We start from the raw sequence: 21425 nt of genomic DNA on the forward strand, positions 1-21425 counted from the left end.
AGCATCACTTATGTAGGGTTAATTATAAATAATTATAATGACATTTACACTCTTTTAAAACTTTTTTTTGTTATTTTTATTGTATATAAGCCCCAAAAATGCAAAAACCTATTCAAAGACAACCCTACTTAAGTGGCGCCACCACCGCAGTTTCGACGACGGCCGCTTTCCAAGTGACCGCCGATAATCCGGTAGGCAAGAGAAATCGAGATGACTGTGTTCAAAACTAGGTGCACACTGATAACTGTTATTATCGTTTGCAACAACCACGGTGGACAAAACTGCAGGTACTACTGACACAACCATACATGCCAAGGACAAAATTCCGAAAGTACAAGCTCATCTGATGCTAACTTAGTGAAAGGCACGTTGCTTGTCACAACCACAGCGTACTGTACCGTGGAAGACACAATCATAGGAAACAATTACATACAGTAGACTTCCTTTGAGACAAACTTCAAGGGACCGTAATCATTAGTTTGTCTTATCAAGAGTGCCCCCAAAAACCAAATGCTAACATGCCAAGTATGCCCAAATATGTTGCTTGAAAAAAAAAAAAACTCAATGAAGTATACTTATAATGGGGAGGAAAGGAACAAGGAAATGCATTTATTTGTTTCAGCTTGATAAAAACTTTGCTTTCAAGTAGAGTATGGAGAATAATGTAACAAGTACTCGATTTCATGAGTTTATAATAAATGTGCTCATGACTAAATTGCTACAACATTTTAATAATGAAACTGTTACGCGACCTTTTTTTGACTATAAAAAAGATAAAAAGAGAGAAACAAGCACAATTTTTCTACAAAGAATGAAAAATTTATCCTTTTGATTGTTCAGTTTCTGAGAAGCTGCATTACTGGCTTTGCTATCACTTTCGGATAGGCCTCCGTTGCATGCCATTACCTTAACAAAGCCAATATATGCCAAGTTGCTTGTGAAAGTCTGTAAACTTTTCGCTAAGGTTTGGATATTTTCTTATTTTCAGCTCGCAGTAGCTTTTCCTGATTGACATAGAGCCGTTTACGCAGCTCACAATCACAAGCCTCGGGCACACAAAAAAAGACACGGCGCAGCTATATTTAGTGTGCGAAATAACCTTCCGAAATAACTACACACCCAGCTATTCGTCGATGGAGTAGCTTCAAGAGATGGACAAAGCGGTTTTCTCCGAAGAAATACCAGGAAACAACGGACCTTCAGTCACACTGGAGCTGCATGAGGATGCTACGCTGAAATTTTTCAAAGCTTAGTCCGTACTTTTCGGCCTGCGAACGTCAGTCGAGAATGAGCTTGACCAACTGCAGAAACAAAGAATCATCAAACCGGTGCAACATTCAGAATGGGCTACACCACTCGTCCAAAAGAAAAACAGTACCCTACGCCTCTGCGGAGGCTGCCGGAACACTGTCAACCTGACAACAAAAGCATCTTCGTACCCACTACCGACCCCGGAAGAGGTTTTTAGTTTGCTTCAGCGTGGAAAGATCTTAAGCACCTTGGACTTGACACAAGCCTGTCAGCAACTTAAGATGGGTGAATCAATGTCTGCACTACTCACGGTAAACACCGTCAAGAGTCTCTACGAAGCCAAAAGGCTATCATTCAACATAGCCGCAGCGCCAGCAATCATCCAGAAGTTTATGGAGTCTATGCTTAACGGTATTTCAGGAGTTTGCGTCTACTTGGATGATGTTATTGACGGTGATGCCTTCATTTAAGAGCACGTGGAACGCTTGGAGCTCATTCTTCAATGGCTATCAAATGCTTACTTGTGCAACAGCAAAGCAAAATGTGTGTTTGCGGTCCCTGAAGTGAAGTTTCTCAAACATCAAATTGACGCATACAATATTCATCCCACTGAAGGCAAAGGGCTAGCAAACACGGAACACTAACACAAGCAAGAACTGCAGTCATTCATAAGATTATTAAACGTTCTATGACCGGTTCTTAGAAAATTGGGCTACAGTGGCCAACAATCTGTACCAGCTCCTGCAGAAATAAGTCCCATGGACTTGGTCGCCACGCCACCAAAAGTAATTCGCTGTGCTTAAAGAAATACTTCGGAAGTCTACTCTTCTGCAACATTACGACCAAAGGAAACCCCTATTGCTAGCCTGCGACGCCGCACCATATGGAGTGGGAGCAGTTCTCTCGCAAGCTGACAAGCAGTGACGGGAAGCCTCAATCGCTTTTGCATCACACACTCTATCGCAGGCAAAGAGGAATTATTCCCAGTTGGATAGAGAAAGCTTTTTGATCGTCTACACAGTAGACCACTTTCGCCAGTACATTACAAGCAGAACAGTGGCATTCATAATTGACCATCGGCTCTTATTGGGTACTATGGGTCGCCAGAAGTCAATGTCACAGACATAGTCGCCGTAAATGGTGCGATGGTGCATCAAAATGTCGGCATATGATTGCGAACATACATTGCACTGAGAAGAAACACCAGAACGCTGATGCACTAAGGCACTTGCCACTAGACACCACAATCGATGTGGCACCTAGCACCTTGAGCATACTCATGTTCGAGGTGCTGCTGAACCCTCCGCTAACAGCTGACATGGTTGCAGCATCAACGAAGGAGTGCACTGTCTTGAAGGAAGTCTACGCAGCTATACAAAAGGGCAACATGCAGAAGCTAAAGGGTGAACTCTTCAACACTTACCGCTAGCGAACTATGGAGTTAAGCACTCATCGCAGCTGCATCATTTTGAGATGAAGAGTTGGGATTCCATTAGCACTTCGCAAATAAGCCATGTCACTTCGCAAATGAGCCATGTCACTTCTCCACGCATGTTATCGAGGCATGTTGCCATAAAGAAGTGTGGTAGAAGTTATATGTTGGGGCCTGGTATCAACCATGACATATATATAAGTGCTACTAGATTGGCTGCCTTGTGAATGTAACCACAGAGCCCCACCAAGAGCCCCTATTCCTGAATGGGAAAGACTAGACACGCCTTTATACATCCTGCAGATTGAGTTTGCTGGACTCATCGAAGGGGGTTCATTCCTGGTGGTTGTAGACGCATACACAAAGTAGCTTGAGGTAAAGGAAATGACTACAACATCGGCAGCAGTCATCGACGCTTTTCAGTCATTGTTTGCAACATTTGGCCTACCACGCAAGCTAGTCTCAGACAATGGCACTATGTTTGTGCTCATGGAGATTCTCAAGCGTTTTAGTGACAACGGCGTCTCATTTGCATCAGATCATTATCACCCAGTGACAAACGGACAAACTGAGCGCTGCGTGGCAGAGCTTAAAAGCGCACTTACAAGAGATCAGACTGGGAAGAGGCAACGCCGCATTGCACGCTTTCTCTTCAGCCAGCACGACATTGTTCAAAGCAACCTAGGGCAAACGCCAGGAAGATCGATGTTTGGATGAGAAATGAGAACCCAGCCGACTAATTGTCCCGGAGCCCTCATCGGCAACACCGTCGAAGAAAGAAAAGTTCCTGATACGCAGGAGAATCAAAATTGCACAATGCGTATATGCATGCCAGTTCAACAAAAAACCCGGCTGGATTTAAGCGACGGCACTCAAAACGCAGAGGTTCGTGCCTATGGCTCGTCGATATAGGCGGAAAGACCACTTGTTGCCACCTTAATCAGCCGCGTCGTTCAGGTAATATGCCAAGGGAGGCTTCCTTTCAAACAGGCATCCTGATGGAAGCATCATCCCACCTAGGCTGGCATCTCGCATTAGATATATCGGTGGCGCCACCGGCTGTCCCAAAACGCAAATAAAATGACACACAGCAAGTGGAGGCTTCTCCGAAAGTGCCTACAGCATTCACTTGCCCACGATGACACCCAGACCGCCTTCAAAAAACAATTTAAGGTGGGGGGAGATTTCGTGCCCCAATTTTCAAGAGCACCTTTGTTTCTGATCGAGCCCCGAATGTCTAAGCAGTTCACCGTACCTTCAGTTGTCCAGTTGTTGACTGCTCTCAGTCTCCCCCGCTTGTAAGAAGCAAGTCACGACTCGTTTCCGACGGCAGTTTGGCTGCCGCCTCCTAGTAGGAATAAACATGTTTCTACCCGTTCCAGACTATGCTTTTTATACCACAGCACCCTTTGTGCACGTCTTTGGACTGACAACAACTCCAGACATATTCTAGGCTGTCGATGCTTTTTAAATCACCGCACCCAGCGCGTACGTCTTTGGGCCGACAACTACCCCGGACATAATAGTTGTGCACTTTCATAATAAAAATGGCGCATCAGAATTTTCTTCATTTCACTGGGAACAGATAAGATGCCCGCAGGCCGTATGCAAAGCAACGCAAACTGACCACAACATGTGCTCTGGTGCCATTGTGTGACAGCGATGACAATGCGTCTGACTCCTCTGATGGGAGTGCTAGTGCCACATGTGTGGTTTTCGTTTCATTTGATTATAATGTACTAACAATCTTTGTTGCCGTTTTCACTTCACTTTTTGTTGTTGTTTTTTTTTGCCCCGCTTCCCTTGCCTTTTCCCCTCTAGCCAAGCTCTTGTAATCTTCCGTTCTCTACTGTGCTGTAGTTGGGGAACTGACAAGCGCGAGGAGAATACGAAATGATGAATGCTTTTTGTTGCTTTCTTTGCTTAATAAAGCTGGCCCTTTTTCCACCTACAGGCTAGGGGTGAGGAAGATACTAACTTTATGCGCTGACTATTCTTTTCCACTTGTCTCGCTTTCTCCCTCCACGTCACAATTTGCTTTTGATTTGCTTTGAGTCTTTGCACCAGTAAGGTTTTTTTTTTTTTCCTTGCTTTTTTTCTTTGCTCGGCTGAATGCCTCCATCAAGACTCATTTGTTGTCAGAATACCCATTGTTGTTGGTCGCTGTGAGAGTTCATCTTAACAGAAGAGGGCTGCTATGCGGTTCATCTTAAGCAAGTTTTTTTCTTGCGTTGAGTCTATGGCAAACCTAACAAACACTGCAGTATTCGTTCTAAGTAAGAATTGGTCCTAACAGCAGTCGTCTTAACGAGAGTTTACTGTAGTTCTAAAGGCATGCACGCGACCCGCACACACGAATTGAAAATGTAACGACCGTTTCCTGCAACCATAGCACATGAAACCACAGTGGCTATTGAAGCAATCATCGGTAGCTACTGTGCTCTCCAAAGGTATGCGGCTTAAGCAGATTAAAATCACTAAAGTTGTAAAAAGGCACGAAGAGTTTTGGTGTTTCTGTCACTCTTTGCTGACTACTGCCATGAAGCAAACTTTTCGCACTCAGTTTCCAGCTGGCCTCACACAAAGTTCCACCGCGTGCTTTTGTGGCAGCCAGCTGCACCGACCCTTTTTCGTCTGCTCGCTTGTCTCCCACAAAGACATGTGCGAGTTATTTTCATGGACATAAATGTTTTGTCTCTTTATCATGGTTCAAAAATAGATTTAGCTCAGTTTTGGTCATATGAATATTTTTGCTCTCCTTGAGATTTCTATCCCTGCCATTCTATTGTATGCTGCTGTGAATTCCTGTCTTGCAGCAGTAATGTTTTCTGCTGCAAGACGGGAATTACGGTAAGTGTCGTCACTCAGTGGGTGCCTCATCGTTTCATCATGCAGGGCGTGGGACTTTCAGTTCATGGCACCTTTCGTGTGGCAACGGAGAGAACGGTGTTTGCCATGCCTGAGACTGCCATCGGTGAGTCTTTGCCATACCTCTCGCACTAGCCGATATATGCGTGTCTAAGTTTTAAACTTCTATAAGTCGCTGATCTCATGGGTTCTGGTATTTATGAGCTGATTGACACAAGATGGCACAGTGCACTAGGCTTCATCACATGCCAAAAATCTAAAAAAGAATTCACAGCAGCACACTTAGAACACCACATTTACTCACGTAATGAATGCACTCACATAATAAATGCACCCCCCAACTTCAGTTGTCAAAATATGGATTTTTTTTCCCTTTGTAATAAATGCACTTCCTACATTCATCCGCTGCTCTCCCGCTAACCGATACGTGGTGCCTCCGCACCCGTTGGATCTTTTCCTTTTTTTATTATTATTCCGACTTCTCCTGGCCACCTCGGCTTGCTCCCTCCCGCCCTTCGCCCATTGCTGCGTGTCGTATTGTTTTTCTATCTGTGCACGGCATGTCCCCCATCTTTTTAGGGGCGAAGCTCCTTAGGGCGTGGGCTGTGCGTCCCCTGTATGTAGCCACCTCTAGTTTAGTTCTTGCAGTGTTCACTAGATGGCGGTACCGTCCCCTGTATGTAGCCACCTCTAGTTTAGTTCTTGCAGTGTTCACTAGATGGCGGTACCGTCTCCTGTATGTAGCCACCTCTCGTTTAGTTCTTGTAGTGTTTACTAGATGGTGGTACTTGTAGCTGATGATGAAAAGATGCAAGATGTTATAAACTAGAAAGCGGTACTTGTAGTTGATGAAAGACGCGAGATCTTATAAAATAGGAATGATGTCACATATGGCGCGTGTCATTGGTTGAAGGCAATCGTTCGATTTAGTGCGGCGACGTACGCTAGGGGGAGCGATGTAATAAAATCGAGTGGGCAAAATGTACAGAGGATTCATGGTTTACCAGGTTTACCTCCGGAGCTTCGCCCACTCATCATCATTCACTTCGTGGATATGGCGGCACTTTTTTTTTTATCTGTGTGCCACAGCGGGGTTCACGAACAGTTCAAGTGTAGAGACCTCACACGTGATAAGCAAAGAGCGAGCGAAGGTCACGAAACTGCCCGCGCCAACAGACGGTTGGTTCCTGCAAATACGAAACTTTAAAAAGGCCCAATGACGTGCATGCGATTTTCAAGTGACCATGACAAGATTTGCTGCCGCAAAGGGTCATTCGTCACTATCGGGTGGCAGGTTTCTTGAAAGCCAGAAAAAGTCGCTTGTTGTCCAAAAAAGGTCATGACTATTTTCGCAACATGGTAGCACCCCGAATTATCGTTCTGCTTGTTCTCTGCGCATACAGGAACTTCTCATGTGGAAGCGAGCCGTTGACCATATTTTGTCATTAATCTTGTTATCGGCAATTTGTTTTGATGCTTCGAGGGTAGCTTGCTGCAATGTTGGTTACTTGCTACAAGGTCAACCTCGTGCGAGGTTGTCGCGAAGTTGGGAAAGTGCGTCGTAGTGCACACTTCTGAGTGCCCCTCGAGATCACAGCAGATACCACTGTTGCGATCAAAAGATTGGGAGAGAAAATAGCCTCAAAACGCTTTTATGGCATGTGCGGACGACGCGGAGGCAACTTGCAGAAGATGGCACTATCAACCACAGAAGATGAGTAAAATGCAACAAAGAATCTGTTTCCAAACAGCATACGCTTATGTCGATTGGAAAGGCTAAGCCTCCTAACTTTTTTTGCATTACCGCATTTTTTACTCATCCCGAAAAGTTGCATAAAATTTTTTCCGCATAATAAACACACCCCCAACTTTGGTCCAATTTTTTAAAGAAATATAGTGCATTCATTATGCCAGCAAAAATACACTATAACTACAGATGAGAAATACAATGGCATGTGCATAGGGTGTTGCATAGCTCCTATCTTGTGTGGCATTTTTAATGAGATTTTTAATGAGGGGTTGGTCTCAGCTAATTTTTGGTATGTTGATGATTTTTCAGTGCTTTTCTAGAAACAGCTGGCTTCTGCCTACCCTTCTACTGTTGCCGAAGTTTAATCTGTTTTATCTCACATTGACTTGGCTTGTGTTTTACTCATGAAATCCCCGAGTGTTCCGTTTAACAGTTTTTAGCCCTAGAAATAACGTTCTGTGATAGACATGCCTACTGGGGCTACTATCCTAGAGCTACAGAGGGTTTATTGCCCTTTGATTTGGTGCATTTGAAGACAAAATATTTAAGAGAATTACAACATTGATATGCCTAGAATCTGCTCTAAAAAAATTGTGCCCTCATGAAATGATGCCTGCTCTCAAAACCAGGTAGGCCATCTTTTAGCTTTAGGGTACCCGAACACGGTCTTGGAAGTTGTTTCTGAAACCCTGGCTCAAAAATTGAAGTGGGAACGGAGCATACGACAGCTTGAAGAAAACCAGAGGGCCCTTAGGCCCGAGGTTGTGCCATACATACATAAGCTTTTTCACAACCTGAAGAAGGTGGCAAGTAGGCTGGGGGTTTATATCTGTTACTCTGCCCCTAATAAGCGGGGAAAGTTGTGCCCATTAGCGTGGATGACAGAAGAAGCATAAAGCATCGTCCAGTAAGTGTTTCACTGGGACGGTGTATTCCATTCCTATGTCATGTGGGATGTCCTACGTTGGAAAAAGCGGGCGCTGTGTCGATGACCGTTCGGGAAAACATGCACCAAAATTGCGAAAGTTGGACGACAACTATACGTGTTCAGTTGCACATGTTTGTAAGTGCACAGGATGTGTGGCGCGATTTGAAGAGATGACGATTCTAGGTAGGAGTGATCACAAGACTGCACGTATCATTTTGGATGCGTATCTGGTTAAGAAACTTTATAACAAGTGCGTTAGCGCTCCAGCTTTTACATTCTCTGATGCAGAGTTTCATCTCCTGAATGCGGCTGTCAGGAAGGCTTTTTTTTTCTTACTATTAGAATGAACTGACGGTTTGAGCCCTTCATCTCCACCCTCTTTACCGCAACCTTTCCCCCTCAAGGGCTTGGGTGTTTTCAGCGCTCCTTCGTGGTTTTCCCTCTCTGGTCTTGTTCTGAAAGGGAAAATGAAAAAAAAAAACACGTGTTTGTTACGATGATTCCTTGGCTGTCGTTTTTTATTTTTTTTTATTTATTTAATAATTCTGTCAACCCTCGCTTGAGGGTCATAACAGGGAGGGAGTACAATATGAGTACAAACAGAACACCTAAAAAAACCACTAAGCAATAAACACAGGAAAACAGAATGGGCAGTACTTCAACCACTACCAAAATAAGCATCAATTTCTCTGTCAAAAGTTTGCACATCGGTACTATTAATAACATGTTGGGGTAAAGAATTCCATTGTTCTATAGCATCCGGGAAAAATGGCCACAGAAAGATGTCAGTGCGAGTGCTAAAAGGTTCAATGGGGGCATCATGATTCAATCTAGTGCTACGTTTTCCGGGAAGGCGTATATACTCGTCTTTAGGTACTTTGAATATCCCTTGGATTATACGAAATAATGTTTTAAGTTTTTGTTTCCGTCTTCGAATTTCCAGTGATTCTAAATTTGCTTTTGCTTCGTTGGTGCTGTGCACTGAAAAAACCTCGTTAACCATCCCTCTTTTTTTTTTCATCCTTTACTCTGGCATAGATAGTGTTTTATTCTGCCATTAAAAATTAGTTACAAGTCAGCGCCTGTATGTCCATGACTTGTCTCTTGTGGGTGTGCTTTCGCGCTGTTATTCCCATGCTCTACAAAAAACCAACTTGCCCAAAAAGAAGTTTTGATAAAGTTCCTACATGGAGATGCACTGAGCCGTTACAGTGGCCCATCATATTTTTAATATGCTTCATTGCATTACACTGTGATATTGCAGCAAAGCTGCCTTCAGGGCTCTGGTATGGTCGCAAGTGGATTGAGTCTCAGTAGTGCTGATTTGAACCTATGTGGCAAAGGTGAAGGCCTAATTAATGCTGTTTCAGACCAGGAAGTCCAAAAAAAAATCAAACATGTTCAGCATCCGAAATTTCAGATGTTATAATACGTTGATGTTTACAGGGCAGATTAACAACTCCAAATTCTAAGGGAGCGTACCCTTGTCCGACTAATCAGTTGGGCATCCACTGAGGTTGAAAAGGGGAAAGATGGAGAAAAAAGTTTCTTTCCCTTTCACATGTAAATGTTGTTAACACTACATTGGTTTCACCGAATTGTGTAAATAAATACATTTTGATCACTGCATTGCCTCATTCTTGATAAAATAGCTAGGGAACACTTGCTCTCCAGCAGTTCACCAACCTAGCAAAAAAAAGACACTCCCATGTTCCGTCTTATAGGACTGTACTTAAGGATCGTCTGCGGCCTTTTTTCTGTGAACTCACTTTGAAGTATTCAAAAAATCTTAAACAAAAAATACTCAACTACTATTTAAAAAATATTTTATTCGATTTGTCCTCCAACTTCATTGTTCGAATTTACTTCGCACCTATAGGTTTTGCTATTTACACAGCTCTACTTTTTTATGATGATGAGCTCCCAAGCTTACTTGCTATTGTCCATTTATCATAACATTTAGAAAGTGATGTGCTAACAGAGATTCTGAAACCTTTAAGATGTGCACCATAGTCCGTCTTTTAACTTTTGCTGTGACATTGTTTGTCGGGTTTCCCGTGCAGGCTTTTTCCCCGACGTTGGCGGAAGCTATGTGTTGCCACGGCTACCAGGAAAGCTGGGCCTCTACCTGGGCTTGACTGGGCAGCGAATGATCGGCTGGGACGTCCTCAAGGGCCGCATCGCCACTCATTTTGCATCGTCTCAGAGGGTGAGGAGACCGGGTTGTCTCTGTAGTCAGAAACAGTGAAGGTGGAATTGTCACTCCGTTTCAGCTTTCCGGTTCCCATTTGGAGGTTTTGATCTAAATGAGGGGGAATTGGGCTAGAGTTAGCAAACATGCTCATCTTCTTTCGGGCTGGCTCATTTCAGTCTGGCTACAAAGCATTTTTATTTCACGTTTCAGAATCGAGTGTTTCATGTGCGAGTTAATGGAAAAACATGATGGACCTACTCCTGAAGTTTGTGTGCAGCAAATAATTGTGGTTAATGATAATGAGTCATGCAAAAAGACTCCATGCTGTACGAGTATCAATGCACAAAGCAATGTCATATAATGCAAGGATGACAGCAACATCATTGTTTCCAGTGGCGGTGCCTCTGTGTGGTGGTGCATACCAGAACAAAGTTTTCACGTCCGTGTGGACTACCTCTGAAGCTTTCTTTCTCTTGATCATGGCAAAAACCACTCACAAGCACCAAAAACACAATGACAATGCAATCTTGCTCTTTCCGCTTCCAGGTGGTTGCAAATTGAGCAAAAGTGGAACCTAGCGACCAATCTTATTGATGCGCAAAATTATAGAACTCGCAAGTCATACCCACCATGGAAGACGAAGCAGCATCCTGTTTTAGTTTCTGTTTTGACTCGTCATTTCTTGCTTAATTAAAATTAATGACGAGTGCTTAGGCTAAATGAACCACCCTAGCTTTTCCAGGACTGTGAATACTATTTGAAAACAGGATTATCTCAGTATGGTCAAAAATGCACCGGAGTTCCCCTTTTAGTCTCCTGGCTGCGAATGTGAACCATGTATCACACACACTGTTCTTGCTTCAGTGCTTGAGTGCACTCTTTTTGATGCCAGATCTTCATGCCTTGGGCAAACTTCCCGCGACCACATACCGAATGGCAGGCTAGGCCTATTTGAAGTTGGTTAATTGCATTTCGGTAGCAATCGTGTGCAATCTGAGCCACGATTTTGTACGAAATCAACAAAACATTTTGCGGTGGCTCCACCTGGCGCGAAGAGATACATCTTGTTAATGAAAATGAGAGTGGCTCGTGTAGCGCTCGAATGTTGGTTCACGATTCGATTTCAACGTCTCAAAATCAGGTGCGCACCCATGAAATCGAACAATTGGTGTCTTTGAGAGTGGGAAATTCTGGGCGTGATTCAATACTCCATGTAATGCACATAATTGTGGCAATATGAGAAGCAGTCTGGGAATTTTTACGATGGTACCCCCTATTTGACCCCCCTCTTCCCCTCTTTTCGTGCTCATTTCATTGGCAACATGTGTCTTAAAAATGTTGCCATTTCATTGGCAACATTTCATTGGCAACATGTGTCTGGACGTTAAGTTGTTTTTTAACATTCGGACAGTTAAAAAGTTGCAAGCACCACGCATCACATACTTCGATTCTAGGACACGTGAGGCTGCTTGCTCATTAGGTTTTGTGCGATTGTGGCCCTTGAAACAGGCTGTTTTGGTTATAGCGTAGTACCACTTACAGTGCGGATATTCGTGACTCCCGAGATGTATAATCGGTCTATACTGTAATTACCACAGGGTGTACTGTTTCTGATTGCAGTGTAACTATTTTCATTAGCAAAGCAAAGTGTTCCCATAGTGAACTCTCACTTGAGTGAACTTCAAGGGACACAAAGAAATAGTTCACTTAACTGAAAGTTTGCTAAACTTAATGTTCTTTAGAAAAAGAAACGGCATTGTGTATAACAGATGTCAAGTCAAAAGCGTCAAATGCAGTTTTACTTTCAGAAGAATTATCTCGCTTTTTTTTTGCTTGCACCCTTAAAGCACAAAAAGAGGCACAGCTGGCTGCTGTGACACAGAAGTCTCGCCACTTGCCAATACAATGAAATCTAGGTAGAACGAACACCACAATAACAAACTTTTTAGATGAATGAAATTTTAAAAAATCTCACATCAACTTCTAATAGTTTCAATGTAAAATTATTTTGCTGCTACATACTTCAGAATATCAAAATTTTCGGAATAACGAGTGCTAATTTAGTTTCACGCTATATTAACAACGCCTCAGTACTACGAACTTGTGTTTTGAAATCCGTCGCGACCATTGGAGCGGTACGCAAGCAGACGACACAGCGAACAGATGCCTTGCTTTTCGGAAGACTCGCGGCTGTGCAAAAGGGGAAAAAAAAAAAACGAAAGTACGACTGTTTTTTTCTTTTTGTTGAAACGCCGACGCTGCAGGTTTACAAGCGCAGAGGTGAGGGGCAAGGGCAACATAGGAGGGCAAAGTCAGCGCGGTAGAGTGGGAGTTGCAGAGCAGAAAGCATGGGCAAGCAAAACTTGAGACAGCGAGGGAGCAGAAAAGGAAACACGAGAAATTTTCTTTTTTAGCTCGTTTTTTTTTTTTTCGGAAGAGGCGATGACAGCCACAACGCTTCAGATTTTTCTTATCTTTGTCACTTCTACATGTGCTCTAGGAGGCCTTGTCAGTTGTGTTCATCTCTTTTCTGTAATTACTTATCCCCTCCGCAAGGCAAGGCGGCATTCGCACTGCGGTGCTGCTACAATGAGTTCATCTCTGCTTGCGACGAAGAAGCGAAAGCAGTTTTCACTAAGCGAGAAAGCGGATATTCCTTGGCAACTGGAAGACAAAAACCAGGCTGTCGTGGCCAAAGAAGTTGGAGTGGTGCGATCCACAATAGCCATGATTCTGAAAGATAAGGATTCTGAAAGAACTGCCAGAATCGGAAAGAAGTGCCAGTCGCAACTGGCCCCCTCAAGGAAGCAACTACGGCTTGGTGACTTCCAGCCGATAGACTCTGCGATGCTCACATGGTTCAAAGACATAAGAGCCCAAAACATGCCCGTGTTGGGCCCACTGATTCAGGAGAAGGTGCGACAGTTTGCTGCAGTTTTGATTGTAACAGACTTCGAAGCATCTTCTGGTTGGCTTCACCATTTTCGCCAGCAAATTGCGATCATCTGGCAGACTGTGTCCGGTCAGAAGAAGGCAGCAGACGAAGCGGCAGTGTCCACGTGGCGGGAAGAGAAGTTTAGGAAAACAATGAAGCCATACGGTGCGGCCAATATATTCAATGCTGATGAGACGGCCTGCTTCTACAAACTTCTGCCGGACAAGACGATGCACTTTAAGAGTGCAAGGGCGGCAGAAAATTGAAGGTTCGCGTTGTTGTTCTGTATTTTTGCAACGCAACCGGCACAGAGAAGCTTACGCCTCTTGTCACTGGAAGGTTTGCACAACTGCGCTGCATGAAGAATGTAGTGTCCCTTCCGTGCGATTACAGGACAAACGAACGAGCCTGAATGACTCGTGAGCTCTTTACGCAGTGGCTTCTGACTGTGGAAAAGAAGATGAGAAAAAGGACGGAAGAAACATTTTAATGATAGTTGATAACGGCTCGGTGCACATCCTTAACGTACGACTGACTAATGTGTGTGCGCCTTGGGTTCCTTCCGCCCAACTGCACATCTGTGCTTCAACCCCTCAATCAAGGAATAATTAGAAGTGTCAAGGTGCACTTCCGCAAGTGCCTTGTTCAGCGTGTGCTTATAATAAACCTGCGACTTCAGCAGTCGACTGTCAACATATGACAGGTGGTGTAAGTGCTCACCGGCGCATGGTGGAGCGTCACTTCAACAACTGTTAGAACTGCTGGCGGAAACCAGGTCCCATGCACACGAGTGAGCAGCCAGAAGACGCCGGGCCGCCACGCAACGATGACCAGGCGGAAGAGGGCAATCTTGGCGAGCTTTGGAGTGAGGTGACTGATCTTTTGGCCACGGATTAGGTCTAATTTGACGATTATGTGCTGTGTGATAAAGGAACCACAACATCAGGAGAGCTGACGACAGAAGACATTCTTCAAACCATTCAAAATAAAGGTAGCGACGGTGGTGTGGACCATGCCGCAGACAATAAAGGTCGGACCTCGTCGCAACCTGAAGACTGTGACGAGGTCGAGACGGCCGCAGATATGATGGATATCAAGGGGAAGGCACACATTTTCTTCGCGAAAAACGCCAAAGCGGTCGACCGCACCACAGGAATGTGGATGAGCTAGAAGCCTTCGCGCTTCGAAGTTTGTCTTTCACACATCAAAAATCAAATCACAGAATTCTTTGAGTAAACGTGCATTTTTCGGTGTTCACTTGTGCATTTGTTTTTCCTTGTGAAGAACATGTTTAAGGACCCACTGTTGTAAAGGTCAGTCGTTTTGGTCAGCAGAAAATAAGTATTTATGGTTAATCTTTGGGCTTTCACTATAACGACCTTACAAAATAACGAATAAATTGACGCCGCCCCCTGAAGTTCGTTGTACTGAGATTTCGCTGTATTTCTTACAGCCTCAGCTATATATATGTAGGATCGCAACGTGCCTCAGTCACTACAAGTTCTTCGTTTCACCCTTATTTTTTCGGTTCCAAAAAGAAACCTGGACACAGTTCTCAAATCTGATAGTTCTGTGCAGGTACTGAAATGCGCAGGGCTCATTTTCGTCTGCCACACAGCTACCTTGCCTCGATAGCGCTGCATGCACAAGCAAAGTTGCAACGCCACCACCGATGGATAGGTGATTCGGGAGTGGCTTGCGTCGGTGACACCCTTGCTGCTGAGTGCAAGGCCTCAATGAATCGATGTAAAGAATAGCCCGGTTCTGCAGATGATGTTTGTTCAAGAGAAATACGTATTCACTGTTCAAAAGTTTTTTTTAAAGAAAAGATCTCTGCATAGCAAAGCTACCAGGGATTTTCTAATATCCCTGGTTTAAATATTTGTTACATTGTTAAATTTAAATATTTGTTACATTGAAATTTGTACGAGTGAGAGTGTGCTGTACTGTTTTTGTTTTTCGAACAGATGGAGCACATTGAAGGCGACCTGATGCGATTGACCACACCAAACATCTCTGACATTGACAAGATCCTTATTAAACACCAAGACCAGGTGAACATTTTTGTCTAACGTGACCAATGCGCATGATGCTCTAAGGCAGGAGCTTGTGCAATTTGCCGGTTTTCGGCTCCCATAGTATTTGACCCCTCAGTTCTCTCTTGAGATTTTCTGACCTTCTGTGCAGACCGTAGGTCTGTTTGATTTGCCTTGCAAAGTGTGAACCAGTTTCAGGCAGTTCAGATGACAGTGCAGCCAGAGCTTAACTCATGCATCACCAGTGCGACACTAGCTCCACATTGAAACGAACGCCAAAGTACAGGTAGTGCAGCCAGTGTACCGCCGGTAGCGTGCTAGCGGCGCCGTGATTTTCATTTGTTAGTTGTGTGCTTGTGTGTGTTTGAAAGCGTTGGTATGCAAGCAGGCCAGTTTCGTCCAAAACAAGCCATGGATTTTGTCACAACATGTGCAGCCATTTTGCAGTATTTTATGGAACTGATAAGAGTTCGCATGTCTCAATTATTATGCTATAATTGACCAGGTTGCAACGCAACAGATTAATGCCTACGTACTGCGAAGAAGTCGTGAGTCAGTACCTTGATTTTTTTCTAATGTGACTATAGGACGACCATTGGTCAGTGCTGAAAAAAAAATGTTTGGTAGTTTTGGGCTACTTGGGTGAACAGCGCGGTATACGTACCCCTTGGCCGACCGCTTCGACACTGCCGCATCTATTGCACACAGCTGTGTCAAGCGAGCCTTAGATTTTCTCAACAGTGCGAGTGCGGAAGTGATTGCTTGCAGCCAGACAGGAGCAGGAATGTGGCAAAGCCAGTTTCCTAGCAAAAAGTGGTGGTATGGGGCCTAAAAACACCATATAATGCATAGGCGGTCGACATGTGGATATAGAAAAACTGAGTCAGACTCCCATTTACTACAATGCGGTTCACGTCTTCAGTATCGGTGTCAACCATGTGCGAACGGTTGTGAAAACTCCACTGCTTGTACTCGAGCTGCACTACATCCAAACTCAGTGCAAGGTTTTTTCTGAACTGGCCGTGCACGATGCCTGCACTTTTTTAAAAGAATGGCCCAGTTCAGAGTGCGCCACCTTGCACTACAAAAACGAATGGTCGAGTGCGGCACCACGTGAACCAGTTCAGGCAGTGCAGGTAAATCGAACGGACCTCATATACATTTATTGACACCAAGACAGCACAGAGACACTAGGTGTGTTAATGGTGCCGATGTGCTTTGAGTGTCGTTTTAATTTTTCCCATGATATTAGAAGCAAATCTAGGGCAAAATAAGCATACAACCCACTGATTTTGGCTGGGCTAATTAACCCAAAATGGTGTTTATGTTAGTGTAGCGATAAGGAAAGAAAACACCAAGCAGGCCATAAATGCCAAAAAAAAGGTGTCTCTTTATAAACACAAGCTCACTACCTTCTGTGGTTGCCCCACCGTCAACGGAGCCCGAAGTGACGTGCTCGTGGCCTTGGCGACTCCCAGGCGAGAGTGAGCGCTCATAGTATTGCGCACCGGTGTGCGCAAGGCGGGCAGGCGGGCTTGCGCGCCACGAGCTGGCATTGTTGTCGTTTTTCCTGTCGCGGGGGCCTGCATTGATGGGCCCTCCCCCTGCCTTTAAACCGAAAACAAAAATAGAAAACTACTTTCGCATTGACAGTGCCACACATTTAGTTAGGGTCACATATGAAGGGGGGTGGTGAATATGAAGGGCACTTTATCGAATACTTTTCCGCGGTATCTGTGTCGTTCACTCTCCGTTTTCAATTGTGTGTGTGTGTGTGCACGGTTTCACTGCGCATGCATGCTGTGTCCCCCCGAAGACGTTCAGCCTTGCTTTTTCGTTTCTTTTTTTAATGCGGACAATTATGTCCTCAATATCGAGGTGTTGTCAGATAAGGCGCTGATGGAAACTTTCCAAGACCACGGTGACAACGGATCTTCGGAGGTCGACTTGTCATGCCCTTCCCTCTCGTGCTTCAAGTTCGCGTACTGTACCTTTTGCAATTAGCTGATTAGCTCTGGCAACAACATAACAGCACGTTGAATGCAATATCAACAAATTGTAATGTCTACGAATTAAGTAAGGCTGGCAGCCACCTCTTTTGAATCTGATATCGCGGAACTTCTAGAAAATGCTAAATACGGCAACTCCAGGGAGAAGTGCTCTTTTTGAAACAGTCTCTTTGTTTTGAAAGTGGACCCATGTTTGCCGAGATAGCGATCGCAACCGCAGCCTTAAAATCAAAGTTCGCTATTGCTACTCAAGTGACCCCCCCCCCTTCCTCCTTTCCCACGTTTTTTCATGCTCATTCGACTTGTGGGTTTAATTAGCATGCAACGGCAGTTCTAATACACGAAGAGATATTATCGCATGCGCCGTCCAGGTGATAGAGATGGGCCAGCTCGGCTCATTTGATTTTTGCGTCAGCAGCGCTCGCACACTTTCACACGCTCATAAAAGTTAGGATGCACGAGGGCATTTTATCAATTTGGACTTCTTACGGAACATGGCTGCGACGATAAAAACCCACCAAGAGTGTCCATATATTTGCTATCACAAGTAATAAAAAAGTTTTTAACCACTATATGAATGTTTTAAGTTAGCTCTGCCTTCAGTTTCTCTTTGGTTTATATTGTGGTTTTATTTTTCAAATTTTAGTGCCAAAGCTGCATATAATGAAATCCAATTTTTCTGGGAGTTTGTCTATTTCATTATATCCAGGTTTAACTGTATATGCATTAAGGGACGAGAAAGACAAGGTCATAACCAATATGGATAGGATAGTTGAGATAACAGAGGAGTTCTACAGAAATCTGTACAGTAGCTGAGACAACCAGAATGATATCACAAGAAGCAGTAGTAGCCCAGAGGAATCTGACATCGTCCAAGTAACAACAGGAGAAGTAAAGAAAGCCCTAAGGGAATGCAGAAAGGCAAAGCCGCTGGCGAGGATAAAGTAAAAGACAGACCTTTCGAAAGATGGTGGGTCGATCATGCTAGAAAAACTGGCCACCCTGTATACGAAGCATCTTTTGATGTGGAGGGTACCAGAATCGTGGAAGAATGCCAACATCATCTTAATTCATAAGGGGACATCAAGCACTGGAAAAATTACAGACGGATCATCCCACTGTCCATTGTCTATGAGCTATATATAAAAGCAATAGCTAATAGAATTAAAACATTAGTGTTCAATCAACCAAAAGACCAAGCATAATTTCGTAGAGGCTGCTCAACAATAGACCGTATACACTGTCAATCAAGTGATAGGGAAATGCTCATAATACACCGAACCACTGTTCATAGTCTTTATAGGTTACGAAGACGCATTTGAGTCGCTCGAGGTATCAGCAGTTATGCAGGCACTGTCGAATCACGGCATCGACGAAGCGTTTACAAACGCACTGGAAGAAATCAACAGCTGATCTACAGCCACCATAGTCCTTCATAAAGAAAGCGACAGAATACCAATAAAGAAGGACGTAAAGTGGGTAAACACGATCTCTGCGATACTATTCACCGCGTGTTTACAGGAAGTTATCAGGGCCTCCCCATGTCGGGAAAAGTTAGAGATAAAAGTGATTGTTGAGTATGTAGTAACCTGCAATGCGCTGATGACATTGCCTTGATGAGTCACTCAGGGGACAAATTACCGCTTATGATTGCTGAACTGTGCAGGGAAAGCAGAAGAGCAGTATGTCTGAAAATTAATATGCATAAAACTAAACTCATCTGTAACAGTCTTAGCAGAGAACAGCGCCTTGCTATAGGTGGCGAGACTCTGAAAGTTGTAAAGGAATACGTCTACTTAAGACAGGTAGTCACTGCGGAGCCGAACCATGAAAGTGGATTAGCTAGAAAAATAAGGATGGGCTGGAGCGCATTCGACAAACATTCTCAAATTATGAATGGTAATCTGCCACTAACCCTCAACTTCCTTCTGTATATATACTTTGTATGATGTTTCTTTTTCTGTACTAATAACTGAAATAAACTTGAGGAAGGTCTATAACAGCTGCATCTTGCCAGTACTTACGAAGCAGAAACCTGAAGGGCTTACAAAGAGGGTTCAGCTTAATTTAAGGATGACGTAGTGAGTGATAAAAAGGCAAGTGATAGGTGTAACCTCAAGAGACAAGAAGAGAGCAGAATGGGTCAGAGTACAAACCGGGGTTAAAGGGGCCCTGCAACACTTTTTGAGCATGGTTAGAAAAAGCTGCCGATCGGTAATAGAGGCTTCCAAAAGCATGTGAGCCTAATGTTATAGCGCAGCACGCGGCGTAGAATTCACAATAAATTATCAGTCAGCTAAGTATTGCTTTCTCTTCCCTCGACAAGTGATGAAAGACACTCAAAAATCACACTTAGCAAGCCCATCTTTTAGCCATTCGCTGATTTGAACATGGCGTACTCGGTCGTTACAGAGATCGCTGCGAGAGGCCGTCACTTGTTCACGCGTGCGCACGCAATCGTACTGAAAAAGTTGGTGTATTCGAAGGAAAAAAAAAAAGAAAACAGAAAAAGTGTTCAAGGTCGCAAGGCGTGCATGACGTTTTTTCGTTTGCCCTTTTCATCTCTCCCTGCTTAGCTTCCAGCACTTTCATCGAGACGAGGAAAGAGAGAATGCGATCGCAGCATGTCACAGATCTTTGTAGCTCTGCTCGTACTGGACGGATATTTATAATTTTTGCGCCGTTTAATTTTTTAGGCAATAAGCTCTTCCATTGAATTCATTCCATGGTTGCTCAAAAAAATGTTTCAGGGCACCTTTAAGGATATCATAGCTAAAATCAAGAAGAACGAATAGGCATGGGCCGGACACGTAGCACGCGTGCAAAATAACCGCTAGTCGTTATGGGTTACTGATTGGATTCCCAGAGAAAGAAAATGCATGAGGGGGAGACAGAAAGTTAAGTGGGCCGATGAGATTAAGAAGCTTGCAGGTATAACGTGGCAGCAGAAAGCACCAGACCAGGTTTACTGGCGGATCATGGTAGAGGCCTTTGCCCAGCAGTGACGTAGTGTTGGGAATCGCGTGTTTCTCAATTCGCGGCTGCAACTGCGCGGAACTGATAGACAGAGCGGACAAGGTGACGGTGAGTTAAGGCAACATTTATGTACAGCATAAATAGAGGCATTCTCGGCCGACAGCCTAAGGAGCTCGAAGAGGCGGGGTGTTTTCGAACGCTCTGGCGCTATCGTCTGCTGCTTGTCGTCGCGCCTCTTGGTTGTTTTATTGGCCCTGGGAAGCCTTACGTCAGCAGCCTTCAATCGGAAACTGCCGAATGTCCTTGCGTCAGCAGCCTCCAATTAAGAACCGCCACAGGATTGCACCCATGGGCGAGTGGTACTGCTGCGCATCGCGTAAGACGCGCCAGGCTAGATGACTTCAACTGCATCATCGGGCGAGAATTGGACCCAAGGGTGGAGGAAGCTTGCTCTGCATTGCATAAGACACACCGTCGCCGGTGATTGCGTCAGCTGGGCTCACTCGCTGGTTTTGGTGCTGGTTACTTTTTCACAAGCAATAAAGTTTGGCTTAGACTTCAAGGCATAACAGTGGTCAGGCTGCTGCTGCTGCTGCTCTTGCCTTTTGTGCCTGTGATTTCGAAAGTTAGCTTTGCCACTATGATAAGGTTTTATAGGGGTGAAGCATGAATGCACTGTCATGGCACAGTGCAGCAGTGTATTAGGGATAAGTGCCATAAATGCATGGAGGCATGACGATGATAGGTGGCAACTGTACCTGTCCAAATAAATCCTTCAGTTAACTGCGTTGAAGAGCATGTGGCCTAGTGCAGTAGTGGACACGCTGCCTGCAACAACCCAAATGCGTTAACAAGATAGTGTTAGAGCTCGTTTCACAGGAATTCCATTGTTGATGTCGTTGGTTCTAAGTTAAAAATCATTTTTTGCATACCGAAAAAATAATAAATATGCAAATAAAATAAACGATAAAACATTCTTGGTCCGAGTCGAGATCGAATTCTGGTCGTTTGCGTGGCAAGCAGGTGATGATTAATCAACATTTATT

The 21425-nt window shown here is 44.3% G+C and overlaps 1 protein-coding gene across 2 annotated transcripts in view; it reads left to right on the plus strand.

Moving 5' to 3' along the window:
- The window catches only part of Hibch (3-hydroxyisobutyryl-CoA hydrolase), an 84766-nt gene that overhangs the window by 31184 nt on the left and 32157 nt on the right, over positions 1-21425 (plus strand). For both annotated transcript variants that reach the window (XM_037423698.2, XM_037423697.2), the window contains exons 6-8: positions 5579-5657; positions 10293-10438; positions 15326-15412. In XM_037423698.2, coding sequence (XP_037279595.2) covers positions 5579-5657; positions 10293-10438; positions 15326-15412 — 312 coding nt within the window. The remainder of the gene's footprint in view (positions 1-5578; positions 5658-10292; positions 10439-15325; positions 15413-21425) is intronic.

This window comes from Rhipicephalus microplus, chromosome 4 (assembly GCF_043290135.1).
Source record: "Rhipicephalus microplus isolate Deutch F79 chromosome 4, USDA_Rmic, whole genome shotgun sequence".
Classification (NCBI taxonomy): domain Eukaryota; kingdom Metazoa; phylum Arthropoda; class Arachnida; order Ixodida; family Ixodidae; genus Rhipicephalus; species Rhipicephalus microplus.